This window comes from Miniopterus natalensis, chromosome 10 (genome assembly GCF_054644295.1).
Source record: "Miniopterus natalensis isolate mMinNat1 chromosome 10, mMinNat1.hap1, whole genome shotgun sequence".
NCBI classification, from domain to species: domain Eukaryota; kingdom Metazoa; phylum Chordata; class Mammalia; order Chiroptera; family Miniopteridae; genus Miniopterus; species Miniopterus natalensis.
This window is the reverse complement of record NC_142090.1, coordinates 79,978,597-79,993,206: the sequence shown is the minus strand read 5'-3', so window position 1 is coordinate 79,993,206 and position 14,610 is coordinate 79,978,597. Positions and strand designations below refer to the sequence as shown.

General features: G+C 49.1%; 1 protein-coding gene across 1 annotated transcript in view; it reads left to right on the top strand.

Annotated features, from left to right (window-relative positions):
- The window catches only part of AOAH (acyloxyacyl hydrolase), a 92,997-nt gene extending 82,780 nt beyond the window's left edge, over positions 1–10,217 (top strand). Inside the window, exons 20-21 of the mRNA XM_016222239.2 lie at positions 3,407–3,483; positions 9,837–10,217. Coding sequence (XP_016077725.2) covers positions 3,407–3,483; positions 9,837–9,965 — 206 coding nt within the window. The 3' untranslated portion in view covers positions 9,966–10,217. The remainder of the gene's footprint in view (positions 1–3,406; positions 3,484–9,836) is intronic.
- Positions 10,218–14,610: the final 4,393 nt, after the last annotated feature.

The following is a 14,610-nucleotide window of genomic DNA, read 5'->3' as shown; positions in this document are numbered from 1 at the left end:
ATCAGGTTAATTAGCTGGAGTGGTCTGCACTGCAGAGGCCAGTGCTTCAACTCCGAACATCGTTTCAACAAGACGGATCGCCCTTAACTAGATTTCCTGCCTGGGTGATGCATATTTCTCTCATGGGGAGAGACATTTTGATAAATAACCTCGCATTAAGATGCAGAGCTAAAGACGCATTAATGAATTCCTGCTGTAAACAAATATACCGCCAAGTGATCTGTGATCACCAACCTCGAACATGGATAAAGTTATTGAAAATATAATGTCATCTAACGTGTGCAGGGACTTCATTTTCCAGGCGGCCCCCGGCTCCGCGCTTTATTATCTTTGAGATTACAGGCAATTCCCTGAACACTCTGAACACTCCCACCCACACCCGAACACGGGGCCCGTATCTACGTAACACACCCCTGCGATGGTTTCACGAGAGGATGTGGACCTTCCTACACGCCCTGCCTGGGACGCCGCTGCGAGCTCCAGGCCTCGAGACAAACGAGGGGAAATGTTCCTTCCCTTTCACTGTAAGTTCACGCCTGTGGGCCACGCTGAGTTCCTCAGAGCAGCCGTGGTAGGAACACATCTCATGACCCCTGCGGTCCCCTTTTATGAAAAATCAAGACCCTGTGGAGTCACTCGTCAAACCTGCGGTCTTCGTAGCCACACGGAACCCTCTCCTTTCTGAACTGTATTTGAACTCGCTGTGGCATCATCGAGAGCCTCATTTTCAAGGTGAAATTTACCATTTCACACACCTCTGATTGCAACTGAGGGTCCCGTCCCCTGAGGGTGGGCACAAGAGTGACCAGTTCTCTGCTCTGACACCTGAGTCCAGCCCTGAACAATGACCGCTCGTCTCCAAGGGCTCCTTTTGTCTCTTGCTGACTCACCCTCAGCTGGTCGTGAGTTACACAGAAGAAGTGGTTTCCCCCTTCAGGAAAGGGCAGCCGAGCGGGTAAAGTCCTTCATCTTCGTCTGTGCCACGTCTCTCAAACACAGAAAGGAAAATGCCACCGGACTGACAAGGCCACTTTACACTGACCGTTGAAAACACCACCCGCTGCCCTCCGCTGCCATGGCAACCCCTTAGGAGAAAGCCTGGTTCTGAGGTCCTGCCATGTACCTGTTTGTAAGAACAACCAGTGACTTCAGGACGCCCACCAGGATGCGGATTTCTCTTTTTAAACACCCGAGAGTGTTGCTGATCATTAAGGGGCCACACGTGTTCTATGACTCTCCTGCAGGGGTTTCTGTTGGCTCTCTGAAAAGCTGGTCATTAGCAGAGTTTCCCTGACTTCACAGGTAAAGAGCATACATCATGCCTGGCTGGGGAGGCTCAGGGGGTTGAGCATCGCCTCATGCGCCCAGAGGTTATCAGTTCAATTCCCAGTCAGGACACATGCCGGGGTTGCGGGCTCGATCCCCAGTAGGAGGCGCGCAGGAGGCAGCCGATCAATGTTTCTCTCTCATCTATGTTTCTATCTCTCTCTCCCTCTCCCTTCCTCTCTCTGAAATCAATAAAAACATTTTTTTAAAAATATACAAACACATTATGCACCAAATCCCAAGAGATCATTCATGACCATTCATCCAGGCCTTCTGAAGAAGAGTTAGGAATGTGTTTACCTACTCTGAATTATGGTCCCAGATAGGAAGGAAAATGACCAGCTTACCTTGCTCCCCCTGCTTGGACCTCCCACTCTAAACTCAACCAGGGAAGAAACAGGGACCACTGTCTGGTATTATGTTTATTCTGAGAAGGCAAAATCTCACCCTGAGATACACAAACTAAAAAGCATCACTCTGGCCCTGTCCGGTGTGGCTCAATGGTTGGAGCGTTGGCCCGTGCAACAAAGGGTCATGGGTTCAATCCCCGGTCAAGGGCATGTACCTGAGTGGCAGGTTCATCCCTGGCCACCCCAATTAGGGCACATGTGGGAGGCAACCAATTGATGTGTCTCACATCGATGTTTCTCTTTCTCTCTCCCCCTACCTTCCTCCTTTCCACTCTCTCTAAAAAGAAAAATAATTAATTTATTAATTAAATAAATTAAAAAGGTCACTCTGTCTAGCTCTAGTCACATACTGGTGAAACCTTAAACTCTTGCCTATGAGCTACTGACTCTTCCTCTCAGTGTTAATGCTGATGTCTGCAAATGTGTGATGACTGGCAACCTTGGCCAACACAATATCATGTGAGAAAATGATGTTTTCCGCTGTGAATAGACTGCCTGTAGCCTTGGTAACCTGTGGCATTTCTTTTAATGCCTATCCAATTATTCCATATAAGCCAGTTCTTCTAAAGGCTGGATTCCCTGGTATTTTCCTACTAATGGGGGAGCAGAGAGGACTATGTTGTCACTGACATCATTAGAATTGCTGGAGTAGGGTCAAAATAAAATGTGGGCCCCTCCCACCGCCCCCCACCATAGGGTGTGCCCCTGCTTCCTTGCAAAACTTGGCAAGTAAATACCCTTCTCTTTTCCTCATGTTTTTGTTCCAGTTTTCTTTTCAGAATCCCCACCTTGGGGATGCTCAGTTGCTCCAAGGGGAGCACCAATGACCATCCCTTCTCATTTTGGAAAACAGTCACTAATTCTGATGACCGAACAATGTTCATTTGTCCCATCAAGTACAATATCGATCACCACCTCCCCTTCTCTCTAAGGGCCAGGATTTTTGGTGTAGTCCTCAGTAACGCACATAAAATTCAAATCAAAATGGAAATAGCCTGGACTAATTTTAAGCCCAGGTGCCAAAATCAAACAGCACTAGAGGAAACTCGGGTATAAGCAAGTCTGACCTTTTTAATATCGGGCTCCTAATAAACATTTTCCTCCAGGACCACGATCTTGGTTTCAACTGTGTATCCTTAATCAGCTTGAGTTTGCTTTCTGCTGTGGATTTTCCAGATCTCCCAATCACTGTCATTCTTTCCGGAACTTTCTCTTAGCCAGTAAAGGCACAAGTTCGGGTTCAAGTTGTCATTCAACCTTCTCTGCAAACACGGAGAATCAAAGAGCGTAGCAAGAGGCCTCCTACCCCCAGAGGGCCCGAGGCTGTGTGGTGGCCTGGCTCAGGCCATCTCTCTAATACCATCTTCACGTCTCATTCCTACAACTCGGCAGCTTTCCAGCGGGCTCTGTCCGAGGACTTGACTTCGCCCAGTTCCCGTTGTCTCTTTAGTCTGGGGGTTTCTTAACATCCAATCAGGATTCTCTTCCAGTCCTTCTTTCCTTTCTCTTTTTAACATTTGTATGGGAGAAGCAGGAGACGGGACAAAAGGAAGCGAGGCCACCTGCGCAGTCACGGGGAGGCTGGTGTCTTACGGGGCAGGAGGGGCAGCCCTGGTGACCGCCTGGCACAGCCCTTGCTCTAACGCTCTGGCTCGGTGTGTCCCCTGCAGTCGTGACGAAGTGGCAGGAGAGAGGCGGCCAGCCCTGGCAGCTCATCGAGCCCGTCGATGGATTCCACCCCAACGAGGTGAGCGGTCACACGACGGTCCCTGAAAACTCCCCGCTGGGTTATTGTTTAATATAGTGATGCGCTCCAGAAGCAACCTGAGGTAATGTGCGCACATGGGTTAGAGAGAGGAGTCAACGAAAATAAAGTGAAAATCAGAGTAAGAGGGAAACGTGGTAGAAATGACACCTGGCTTCTGGACTTCACGTCTACAGGTCTGTTTCATGTCACCTGCAGGCAAGTGCAGATGCCGGCAAGCGCCTGCAACATCCGCGCTGTGCTTCCCAGCGGCCAGTGCAAAGAGGGGCATAGCCGTGGTCTCCATAACGTAAGATACGCCAAGTACACACACACAAATCGACACCTGTGAGAAGTCTCTTCCTCGGATCCTTCTAGAAAGGATGCTGTGAGGGACGAGCCAAGGGAGCCAGACGGCAGGACTCTGTCCCTTCTGCCCCCACCCTGTCCATTGTCCTGACTTCAGCCTGGGGGGCCCCACTTTTACCTGTCACACATACTGGACTGACTCATAATGTTTCTTTATTTAAAAATTATAATGAAAGAAGTAGTAGGGAAGTCATTCAGCCATTTTCAAAATTCTGAAAGCTGGGAATCCTCCACAATTCTAGTCTTTCTGACTCAGCCTTTGGTGAGGATGGTGTGGCAGGACCAAGGTCCAACCTGAAAAGCGCTTTCGGTGTGCTCTCCTGGTGGCCGTGGCCTTGGCCTTGATGGTCAGCCAGGCCACGGAGAGGGCTGACCACCCCCTCAGGAGTCTGAATGGCGTGTAACCCACCCTCCCCACGCTCTGGTAAGAACCCAGGGGCAGGGCTAATAGAAAATGGAGAGGGCCACTCCATCGACAGGTGAATGAACAGCGGCACCCACAGGTGCTGGGCAAATTTTACAGTGAGTATTAAATGCCCATCTCACAAACAATCAAAAATAAATAAATCTAAAGCATCTCAGAATATCTAACTTTCCTGTGGATCTTGTGGATGAGTTGATCCAAGAGAATTTTGGGCTAGAAGCTGATTAAATATTATAGAGTCTGCCCCCTTCCAAAAAAAAAAAAAATGGAAATGATGTCTTTGGTTCTCAAATAGTTAGCATGGAGACCTTCCTTCTGGCAATAATTAGGCGGCAGATCTTATCATTCTTTGCGCCTAATAGAATCGTACCCTTCTGATTTGATAGAGAAACGGGATATGAAGAGGTGATCAGAGAGGGAGTTAATTAAGAACAAGAACAAACAGAAGAGGGTCGCAGACAGCTTTGTTTCCTCCCTTGGGACATATGTGTCTGATCCATCAAAAAACCATGCTGTCCCTTGAACACTGGGGCTCACAGCCTGTCGGACGGGAGCTGTATCCTGCACTCAGACGGCTTCGCCTGCAACTGCTCGTGGAGAGCAGCGTCCGACGCTGACAGGCGGTGTGTGCCATCACCCGCTTACCCCCGGGGGTCTGTTCCCAGGCGGGCGTGGGTGAGGGAGTGGGCACCCTTGGGCAGCCACAGCTAGAGCGGGCGGCAACGGCCGGCAGTGCCTGAAGCCTGATCATCTCATCCATTCAGCTCAACAGCCCAGATTGCCACTTGTCATGGAAGAACGCTTAACGAGAGAATCCAAGTGTGAACAGGCCGCCGGCCCGCCGCGTAGGGACATCGTGGTGTAGGTGACAGAATGACAAGTAAAAGATAACAAAATGCAGAGCGGCGAACGCCTCCCACTGTGCAAGCGCAGATGCTATGGGCCTCGTGGGGCATGGGGTGGGGGTGTCAGGAAGACCACGACCCAGGAAGCGGAGGAAAGAGGGGAGGGGTTACCAACAGTTTTCCCACGGCAACGACCTGCGTATGAAAAAGGCGCGGTGCCCAGCCTGTGTGGCTCAGTGGTTGAGTGTCGCCCCCAGGCACCAGGAGGAGGTCACGGTTCAATTCCCGGTCAGGGCACATGCCCGGGCTGCGGGCTCGATCCCCAGTCGGGGGCGTGCAGGGGGCGGCCGACCAGTGAGTCTCTCTCATCACTGACGTTTCTCTCTCCCTCTCCCTCTCCCTTCCTCTCTCTCTAAAAATCAATGAAATATTTTTTAAAAAAAAAAAAAAAGACCGAAGGCATGGCGAGCAGGAGGAAATGAAAGTGCTTCGGTGCAGCCGGATGTAGAGGATCAGAGGGAGAGGGAGGAATCGAGAGGCGGACGCAGGGGCCAGGCCACGGGAGTTCTGACCTCTCTCCTGTGGGGAACAGGGAGCCACTGACGGTTTTACAGCAAGAATAAAACATGACCAGGCTTGTGTTCAGAAAAGATACCCGTGGTAACAGCGTGGAGAATGGTTGGGGGGGCATTCCAGAGGGAAGGAACCCTTCGGGGGGGTATGAGAGAGATGCCTGCACAGATAGTGGGGGAAGGGAGAGGAAAGGTTTGTGTTGGGGACACTCAGCGAGTTCAGTCCACAGAGCACCGCCACTTACTGGGTGTGCGCTAGAAGAGAAAGGCGTGCTAAGCGCGACACTTCTTTCATGACGTGGGAAATTGGGCAGATGATCCCGTTGCCCACCGAGGTGAAGAACACAGGGCACGGGGCTTTGAGGAGGGGTTCGCACATGTTGGGTTTCGGGAGCCTACAGGATGTCCAAGTGGGGATGTCCTTTCAGCAGATAACACACAAGCTTTGAGCACAGGAAAAGATACAGAAGCGAGTCCCATCAGGACAGACTTATGACCTGAAGCCTTGAAGAGGAGCCTCGGGATGTCCCCGCATACTCCCTTCCAGATGCCCGGCCTTGCAGCAGAGGCAGTGCTAACGAACCCGCCTAGACCACGGGCAGCTATGGGGTTCACATCTTTTTCCATCTCGAAAGAGCCAAACGGACAAGGTTGGCCTCAAGGCCTCATCCTATCGCAGGGACGTAACACAAACCAGGGGAGCCGACTCGGACCTTTCCAAGTGCACCCCCACCACCAACTCCTGTCCATCTGAGCAAAGAAGAGCTGGCTCCTGCCCCTCACCAGCAGCAAGGGGCAGGCTTTACTGTGCTGGCCTATTTCCTCCCCTGCCCGAGACGCAGGGGAGTGTCAACCACCTGCTATTGCTTCAACTGCTCCAGTTACTTTAGGGAGACAAGTTTAATAAGTGTAAGCACAGGTTGTGTTGACCATTTCAAGTGTAGGATTTCTACGTGAATATTTTTGAGCCAAATTATATTCAGGATCTAAACTCTGCTTATATGTCCATGGAAAATCAACAAGTGTAGGAAAATTCCCCATATGCAGGCTGACAACTGCTTTACCGTTCACCTCAATCCCAAAATGTAGAACCAGAATTTTGAGAACAATCTTCTTCAGGGTGAGAGGGAAGGAAGCCAGTGAGGATGCCAGGCTTGCTGATTGATGGGACTTGGTGGGTAGGAGGGAAGTGACTCACAGGACCGGGTGAGTGGATGAGAAGACGTGAAAAGCGCCAAGTCAAGAAGCTCAGGAGAAAGAGCAGGTCTGAACTTTCTGCATTTGAGGTGCCTGCACAATATCCAGGTGCAACGCTCGAAACAGTCTTTGGATCAAACATGTGGGTTCTGATCGCAGGAGATGGGTCTGGCCTGGAGACAGGTTTGGAAATCACCAACTTCTAGTTGAGAGCTGGAGACATTTGCAAGAGACCCAGAGGGCCTAGCTCAGTAAACCAGAAGACCCCACTGAGCCAGAACCCCTTGTCCCACAGCGCCCGCTGGACCAGAGTCCATCCCCTGTGCGTGGGCAGCGGGGTTAGTGAGCGAGGCAGCCGGCGACCCCTCCTGCGCAGCAGACATTGTGTGCGCTGGCGGGAGGACGCTGTGTCTGTCCCTGGTCCCGGGGACCAGCGCTAGGCAAACGTCTCCGCTGGAAAAATAAATAGGCTTGTGTCCATCTGATGAAACACAGTGCATTGAATAAAAACAATATCAGTCTACCTTTAGTGACACAGAAATATGTTTGTAATCAGAGCAAAGTACACAGTAGCAGATTAAAGGTTGTGGGGCTGATTACTCAGCTCTACGCATTTGTCAACTTGCGGAACTGCTTACCAGATACAGTTAATTTTACTGTGTAAGTTATACCTCACAAAGAGAAGACTGAAAAATAGTGTTTACAGAGGGATCCAATTTGTGCGTGTGTGTGTGTGCACGTGTGTGCACGTGTGTGCATGTGTGTGTGTCAGAAAGGCTCTACACCTGACGGTAATAGTGTCTATCTCTATTATAATTACAAAGGACTTTCGTTTATTCTGTTTTTCTCTTCTTGCTTTATGGTCTTGTTAAATTTGTCTCGAATGAATAGGTATTGCTTTACTACTTTAAACTATGAACAAGGAAGGACGAGCTATTTGCGTTAGAGGAACAGCTCATGGGAGTCAGGAGGGTAAAGGAGGGCTGGCTCTGCCCAGGGCCCTGCCTCCTGGGAGTTACACAAGGCGCTGGTTTTAAGAAGATCCCCCAGTAGGTGCCCTGTAAAGGCTCTGAAATGAATGACCTATTAGAGTGGGTCTTTTATCACAAGCCTCTAGTTTGGTAATAACAGTGCCACTCTCGTTTTAGACTCAATGTATTAGCGATGCATGCTCATAAATATTCTAACCTCCACGAGAGTGACAGCCAACTAATTGCCTTCAGACCCAGCAGCTGCCACATGCTCCTATCAGCTCTATCGTTGTAACTCTCTTCTTACCCTCACCCCGCCCCTCCTTATTAATTTAGACTGGGGAATAAATGATCACAAACGCCTTGGTGCCACGCCATTGTTAGGAAGATGGCGTGTGTGTATCAAGTCAAAAGGCAATCAGGAAAAAAGCAACCAGTCACCTTCCGCAGACCCGGCGGCAGCCGCCTTGTTGAGAAAGAGCAGGACAAACAGCCACGAGACCAGTCCTCTGTCTCCGGAGACACTGCTCTGTGGGAGCTGACCAGCCCTTCCCGAGAGCTGGCAGTTCGGCCTATTGGGACGGTGCGCAGGGCCTGCCCTGGGGAGACAGGGGCCATGTGCTTCTGACCGAAGTCGGGGTAACCCGGAGCTTCCCCCCTGAAGGGCACGCTCCCCTCTGAGACCGTCAGCAACCACATTCCTTTTACCACCCAGCACTAAAACCCTGTGGGGTACAGCCACCTGGGGCCAAAGGTCTGGCCGGGCCCCGTTTGCTAGATGAATGAGGGTGTCCTCTGCAGGGAGAGACTGCTCATCAAAAGCACGCTAACGATGGGCCAGAGGACAGGGCCACCAAGAATGCATCCTGCTGCGGTTGTGAGTAAAAATCAGCCTGATGGACAGCAGCGCCCGGACACAGACCCCTGCCTGGCCTGCGGCCCCGCACTCAGCTGTCAGGTCCACCGTATCCTGCTCCCTGTCCAGCCTCGCCGCCCAGGCACCCAGAGCTCCCCCGCGCCCACACTCTGTGCCCCGCACACGCTGAGTCTTCCACCATCACACCGTTTCCCACGGAGTCCAGCTGGGGAACCCCTCCCTGAAAACTCGGCTCCTCTATCGCCCTCTTCAGAGAGGACCTGCCCCTCCCCGCCCCCCGCAGAGCTGGCACCTCTTCCCCTTCCAGCCGGGGGCATCCCCCTCTCAGCCCTCCGTGTGGGTCTGCCGGGGTCTGTTTGCACGTCTGGTTCCCTCCCTGGACTGGGAGCTCCTTGAGCAGAGGACTCACCCTGTCCATCTCCAGAACCCAAGCCCTAGGCTTGCAGTAAGTGTTAGCCATCCAGATAAATAAATGAGTTTCTCAGGAAGTGTGTTTATCTATTACTAAATCACAAATTAGCACAAATTCAGCAGCTGAAACAATATTCATCCCTTATCTCACAGCTCCTGTGAGTCAGGAGGATGGGCATGATTGAACAGGCTCTTCTGCTTAGGGTGTCACAAGGGTAAAACCCAGGTGTGTCACCCAGGCCGTGTTCTCATCCTGAGACCCAACCGGGGAAGAACTGCTCTCAGATTCACTTGGGTGGTCAGCAGGATTCATGTCCTTGTAATTGGAGGACTGAGGACCCAGCTCTGGCTGGATGTCAGCAGAGGCCACCCTCTGCCCCTGCCGTGTGGACTGCCTACGTCACCAGTGCAACAAGGAGAGTCCCCGGGGGAACACCCCCAGCAGAGCAGTTTCAGATAATGTTCCATCATCCCTGGAGTGACATCCTCTCACCTTCACCATAGTCTGAGAATACGCCATTAGAACCAAGCGATAGGTCCCACCCTCACCAAGGGAGGGGGATCCTACAAAGAATGACAGTAGGAACCATGAGGACCATCTTGGAGTCTGTCCACCACACAAAAAAGAGAGGTAATCTTGCTGGTAGATTCTTTACTTGGTTATAATCTCCGTTTACTCCTCTCTTGCAGGTGGCTTCGCTGCTGTTGGCAGATAGCTTGTGGGACAAGCTGCAACTGCAGTGGCCCCAGGTCCTGGGGAAGGAGAATCCGTTTAACCCCCAGATTGAACAGGTGTTTGGAGACCAAGGGGGGCACTGAGTCCCTCAGGGACATGCACTCCTGGAGAGCTTAGGGAATCAGAAACTTGGATAAACTTGTCCAACACACAGTTGTAGGGGCTGCTACATCACAGGCTCATGGGACTCTCCTTAGCCTCACCTTTGCAGTGTTTTTCTCGCCTGTAAGAGCATATCTGAATGACAGCGTGCTTCTGTGAGCTTCTGGGGTCAGTTCCCGGGCAACTGACCCTCCTAAAACTTTAATAAAGAGCTTTGGGTGCCATTCCCAGCAAGAGAGCGTCTGTGCCCTTGAGTAGCTGATTGTGGTAAAAACAATAAGAAATCCAGCCCATTGGGCCACTTACCCAGGGTCTTGGTGTGCGAGGGGACTGATCCCCCCTCTTGGTTATGAATGCAGGACAGAAAATATAACTGCATTTTTAACTGTCTTTGTCACTGTTTTCACACCACATTGCATTTGTTGCTGGTACAATCGATTCTTATTATTCACGGCAGTTATGTTCTACAAAGTTGCCTTGACCACTCGATTAGCAAGTACTGAGCCTCTGTTCCTAGGGTGACCTGGAAATACAGGTGACATTCCTGCAAGCCTCAGGTCACAGCACAGTCATCAACCATCAATGCACAGCCTTGTTTCATGGGTGCTTCCTGCTTAGAGACACTGTATCTAGTTTATAGTTGATTGATTAGCTTTGTGGCCAACAAAGCTGATTGATTTGCTTTGAACTTGTGGCCAGCAACGTGATGACTCACATCTGAAAGAAGCTATGGCTATGGGCACATTTGTCTTCTCCCTAAGCCACCTCACAGCCATCCTGCACCAAGAAACACTAGACGGTCCTCTAGCATCACACTGTAACAGTGAAATCACCCACAAAAAGCATAAAAGTGCCCAAAACGTGGCAGTAAATCCAATGTGCAAAGGACAGTTGTTTACAAAAGGCAGGGCTTCACCTTAACCCACCTCAGCTGGGCACATGCACATTAGGAGACTGAAATTTTTCACTGGTCAAATGACAAGAGTACCATGGGGACTGACATGGGGGTCACAGATCAATTTTAGCAAGTAGGCAAATTCAGAAATACAGAATTCTCAAATAATGAGGACTGATTGTGTCTGGAATTATCATTTATGGCCATCAGTACTTTGAAACTGTAGGTATTAGACCTCATACAAAAGAAACACATGTATTAGCATGTGCCTGTGTTTAAGTATTTTGAAATATTTGTAGCAGTGTGATATTTGGTTTCAACACAATTGGTTCTCTTTGTAATCCTGTGTGTTTTTTGTAGTTAAAAGTGTTCATCTAAGAGGGACTTCCCTGGCTTCCTCAGCCTGCCAGAGGCGATCACAACACTGGCCAGGCTATGATAAAAATAAAACTTTAAAAAGAGTTTGCCTGGAGTGCAGGAAATTGGGAAGGACAGTGGAAGAACTTTCTGGAGTGATGGATCTATCTTGATAAAGGTTTGAGTTCCACAGATGTACACTAATTAAAATCCATGGAATGGCCCTGGCCAGTGTGGCTCAGTTTGTTGAGTATCATCTCATGCACCAAAAGGTCGCCAGTTCGATTCCCGGTCAGGTCACATGCCCAGGTTGCAGGCTTGATCCCCAGTAGGGAGCGTGCAGGAGGCAGCAGATCTCTCTCTCTCTCTCTCCCTTCCTCTCTAAAGTCAATTTTTTTAAAATATATTTTAAAATATATTTAAAAAACTCATGGAATGCAACCCTTAAATGTGCTCTCTTCGTTGCAGGAAAATTCCATGGACAGGTGGGCAGCTAGTGTGTGACTGCATGAACGCCCATATCTGCTACTCATTTTTATAAAAATAAGGGGAATTTTTAAAGTAACTTAAGCATGACATACAGATATCGGTACACCTGTGATGAATCATTTTTCTAACAAATCTTGAAAGTCTATAAAAGGTCACTGGAAGAATCCATTAAAATGTTACACGGTTTCTTGTGACTTGTAATATTTTTACAGGCATATAAAAAGAGTTTTATGGCCATGCAATTGCTAAGCTACTGCTCTCATTACAAGAAAAAAACGTAAGGGTCAAAAATCTGTATGCTCCTAAACTTTGGAGCACAAATAATATTCTAATTTGGAAGAGGGAAAGACGTAAGGGACAAGAGAAAACAGGGTAATGAGCATGCAAAATAGGAACATGGTTCATGAATTACCTTGAAAGGACAATTTCAAAATATAATTATTTCAATTCATTCCCATCCTGAGAAAAATGTACGCAGAAAGCCAACGGTTTCTCCCTGGCCTGCTGACAACTTGATTAAGCCAAGTGACTTCTGATGTCCCCATTCAAAGAAGCAGAGTCCCTTTATGGGAGGCCAGGCTGGTGCAAAAATGTGAAAGGAAGCGAGAGGCATCAGCTAGATGTCGGACTGTACTGCAGACAGCAGCAAGGCTGGTGAGCTGTGTGGACCAAGTGGCCCACGGAATGCTAACCGCTGGAAAGTCTGACATATGGGGTGTCAACCGCTTGCTCCTCGGCCCTGCCTCCTCCGGCGCCAGGCGAGGCTGCCCTGTGAAGGTGCCGGGCAGGGCCTTGACCTCCATCCATCACGGTGGGAGAGTTCACTATGTCCTCAGATTCTTTTTCATGGACCCCTCAAAACTCAAGAATCGTGCAGAATATGGGTGAAAAGCCAAAAGTTGGCAAGGAAGCTAAAGGGCTTTTATTATTTTAGACTATTTCATAATTTTAGTAAATGTGGGAGGCAATTAGCATTTTGCCTTTTAGAGTCGGTCCAGGTTTGAATGCTGCCTCTGCTGTGTGACCTTGGGATAGTTTCTTAACCACTCTGACCCCAGGTTCCCCACACTCTTACAGCCTTACATTTAACACTGGGCACCTGTGAGAATTAAATGAAACAGCATATGTAAAGTATCTGATACAGCCCCGCAATACCTTATCTGCATCCCCCCAATCCAAAAAGTTCCGACAACCAAGGGCTTTTCCGAACTCATTTGTAGGCAAAACCTGACCTGAGGCCATTTAGTCTTTTTTTAATTCTACTTATGTGAACATTTATGCTTCTCTGCAGAAATACTGTTTTAATTATGTGGAGTTGCCCTAGACCCTCTGGCGTATTATATAATGCCTGGTACATACACTCTATTCACTTTATAAATTCAAAACACTCTGAATGCTAAGCATGTCTTGTTCCAAGAATTCCAGATGCAGGATTATGAACCTGTATGACACCCTCACTCTATTATTACTTTATAAATTCCCTGGTCCCACTTTATTGCATATCAAGACCTCCTATGCATGGATTTAATTTATGTTAAAGCGTTTATATGAGCCGATTACAGTTGCTTTGGGGGCATATATGATACCAGTGAGTTTGGGGCCATCTCCCAGAAGAGACGTGCAGTTTCAGAGCAAAGCATCCTGCTGCCTCCAGAGAGCCCCGGAGAAGAAATAACAATCGCTCTTGTTCAGAAGACACCATGAACAAGAGGAGCCGAGGCAGGGGAAACGAGGGCATGGCTTTACCCTTGGCTCAAGTGCATCGGACAAACCAAGAAGATGGAGACGCTGACCCCCACTTTGCCTCCCAGCTGCAAACAGCCCCAGCGGAACAAGCCCCCCACGAGCTAGCGTGTGCGGTAAAGGCTGCCGCTTCTGAGCAAGTGTTACTATTAAATGGTGGTCAGTGTTGCAGCAGAGGGCAAGCAAATGGAAATTTTGCAAGATCTGACTTGTAGAAGCTAGTGTTTGAAAGTTGTTTAGATTAAATTAGTGTGAGGACAGCTATAGGAAGTAAGCTCTCCATTCAGCGCAGGCTGCTTGATTCTTTGGCATGAATCGTTCCAAAGGATGTTACATGCTTATACTCATTTTTTAACTACATAAAAAGCCAAATTAATAATGAAAACCTTAATTGCGTTAAGAGCATAAGCAACCAACTCTTTTCGATGTTTTCCCAAATGCCAATAGAGAGGGTGCCAAAGTGACTGGCAAAACCTACCAGAGAGGTGTTGGCACCATCTGGTGGTGAGACTGGAAGCTGCATGTGCATATGTGCCGCTCTCAGCTGTTGGAAACGCGATTCTTAAGCAGACAGAGGCTATTGACACGCAAGACAGTGTTATCTCCTCAAGTGCTGACTTCCTACCGGAATCCTATGCTCAGCTCTGCAAATCCACCATAGTAGGTGGGTATACGTCAAATTTATGTTAAAAGAAACAAATGAAAAAAGAACAATGTTATAAGAATTCCCAACATTCAACACTTTTTAATCCCTGTCATCTGCCTCAGGAAACTTTAAATAGCATTTCAATGTAGTAAGGAAACAATAAAGACAAGTATTTTGAGTTCTTAGCATTTAAAATTGTTCGTTGCGTTTGGGTTAGACGTGAGAATTGGGGAGATCTGAAAGGCGGCGGCAATCGTGGAAATAAGCCAAGACCACCCAAACGAGGGTAGGCAAAGGCCACTTATTCAGAGCTTCCGTATAGCCAGGCAGTCAGCCACCACCTCACTGTGTAGGCAGAGATCCAAAGGCAGGCAAGGAGGGGGAGCTTTATGGTGGGAAAAGGGAAGGCCTCAGGGTGCCCTGATCGGAGGCCATCAGCAGGGGGCACTGTAGGGGGCTCACTAGAAGCACAGCCTCTTATGTGAGAAGTTCGGGG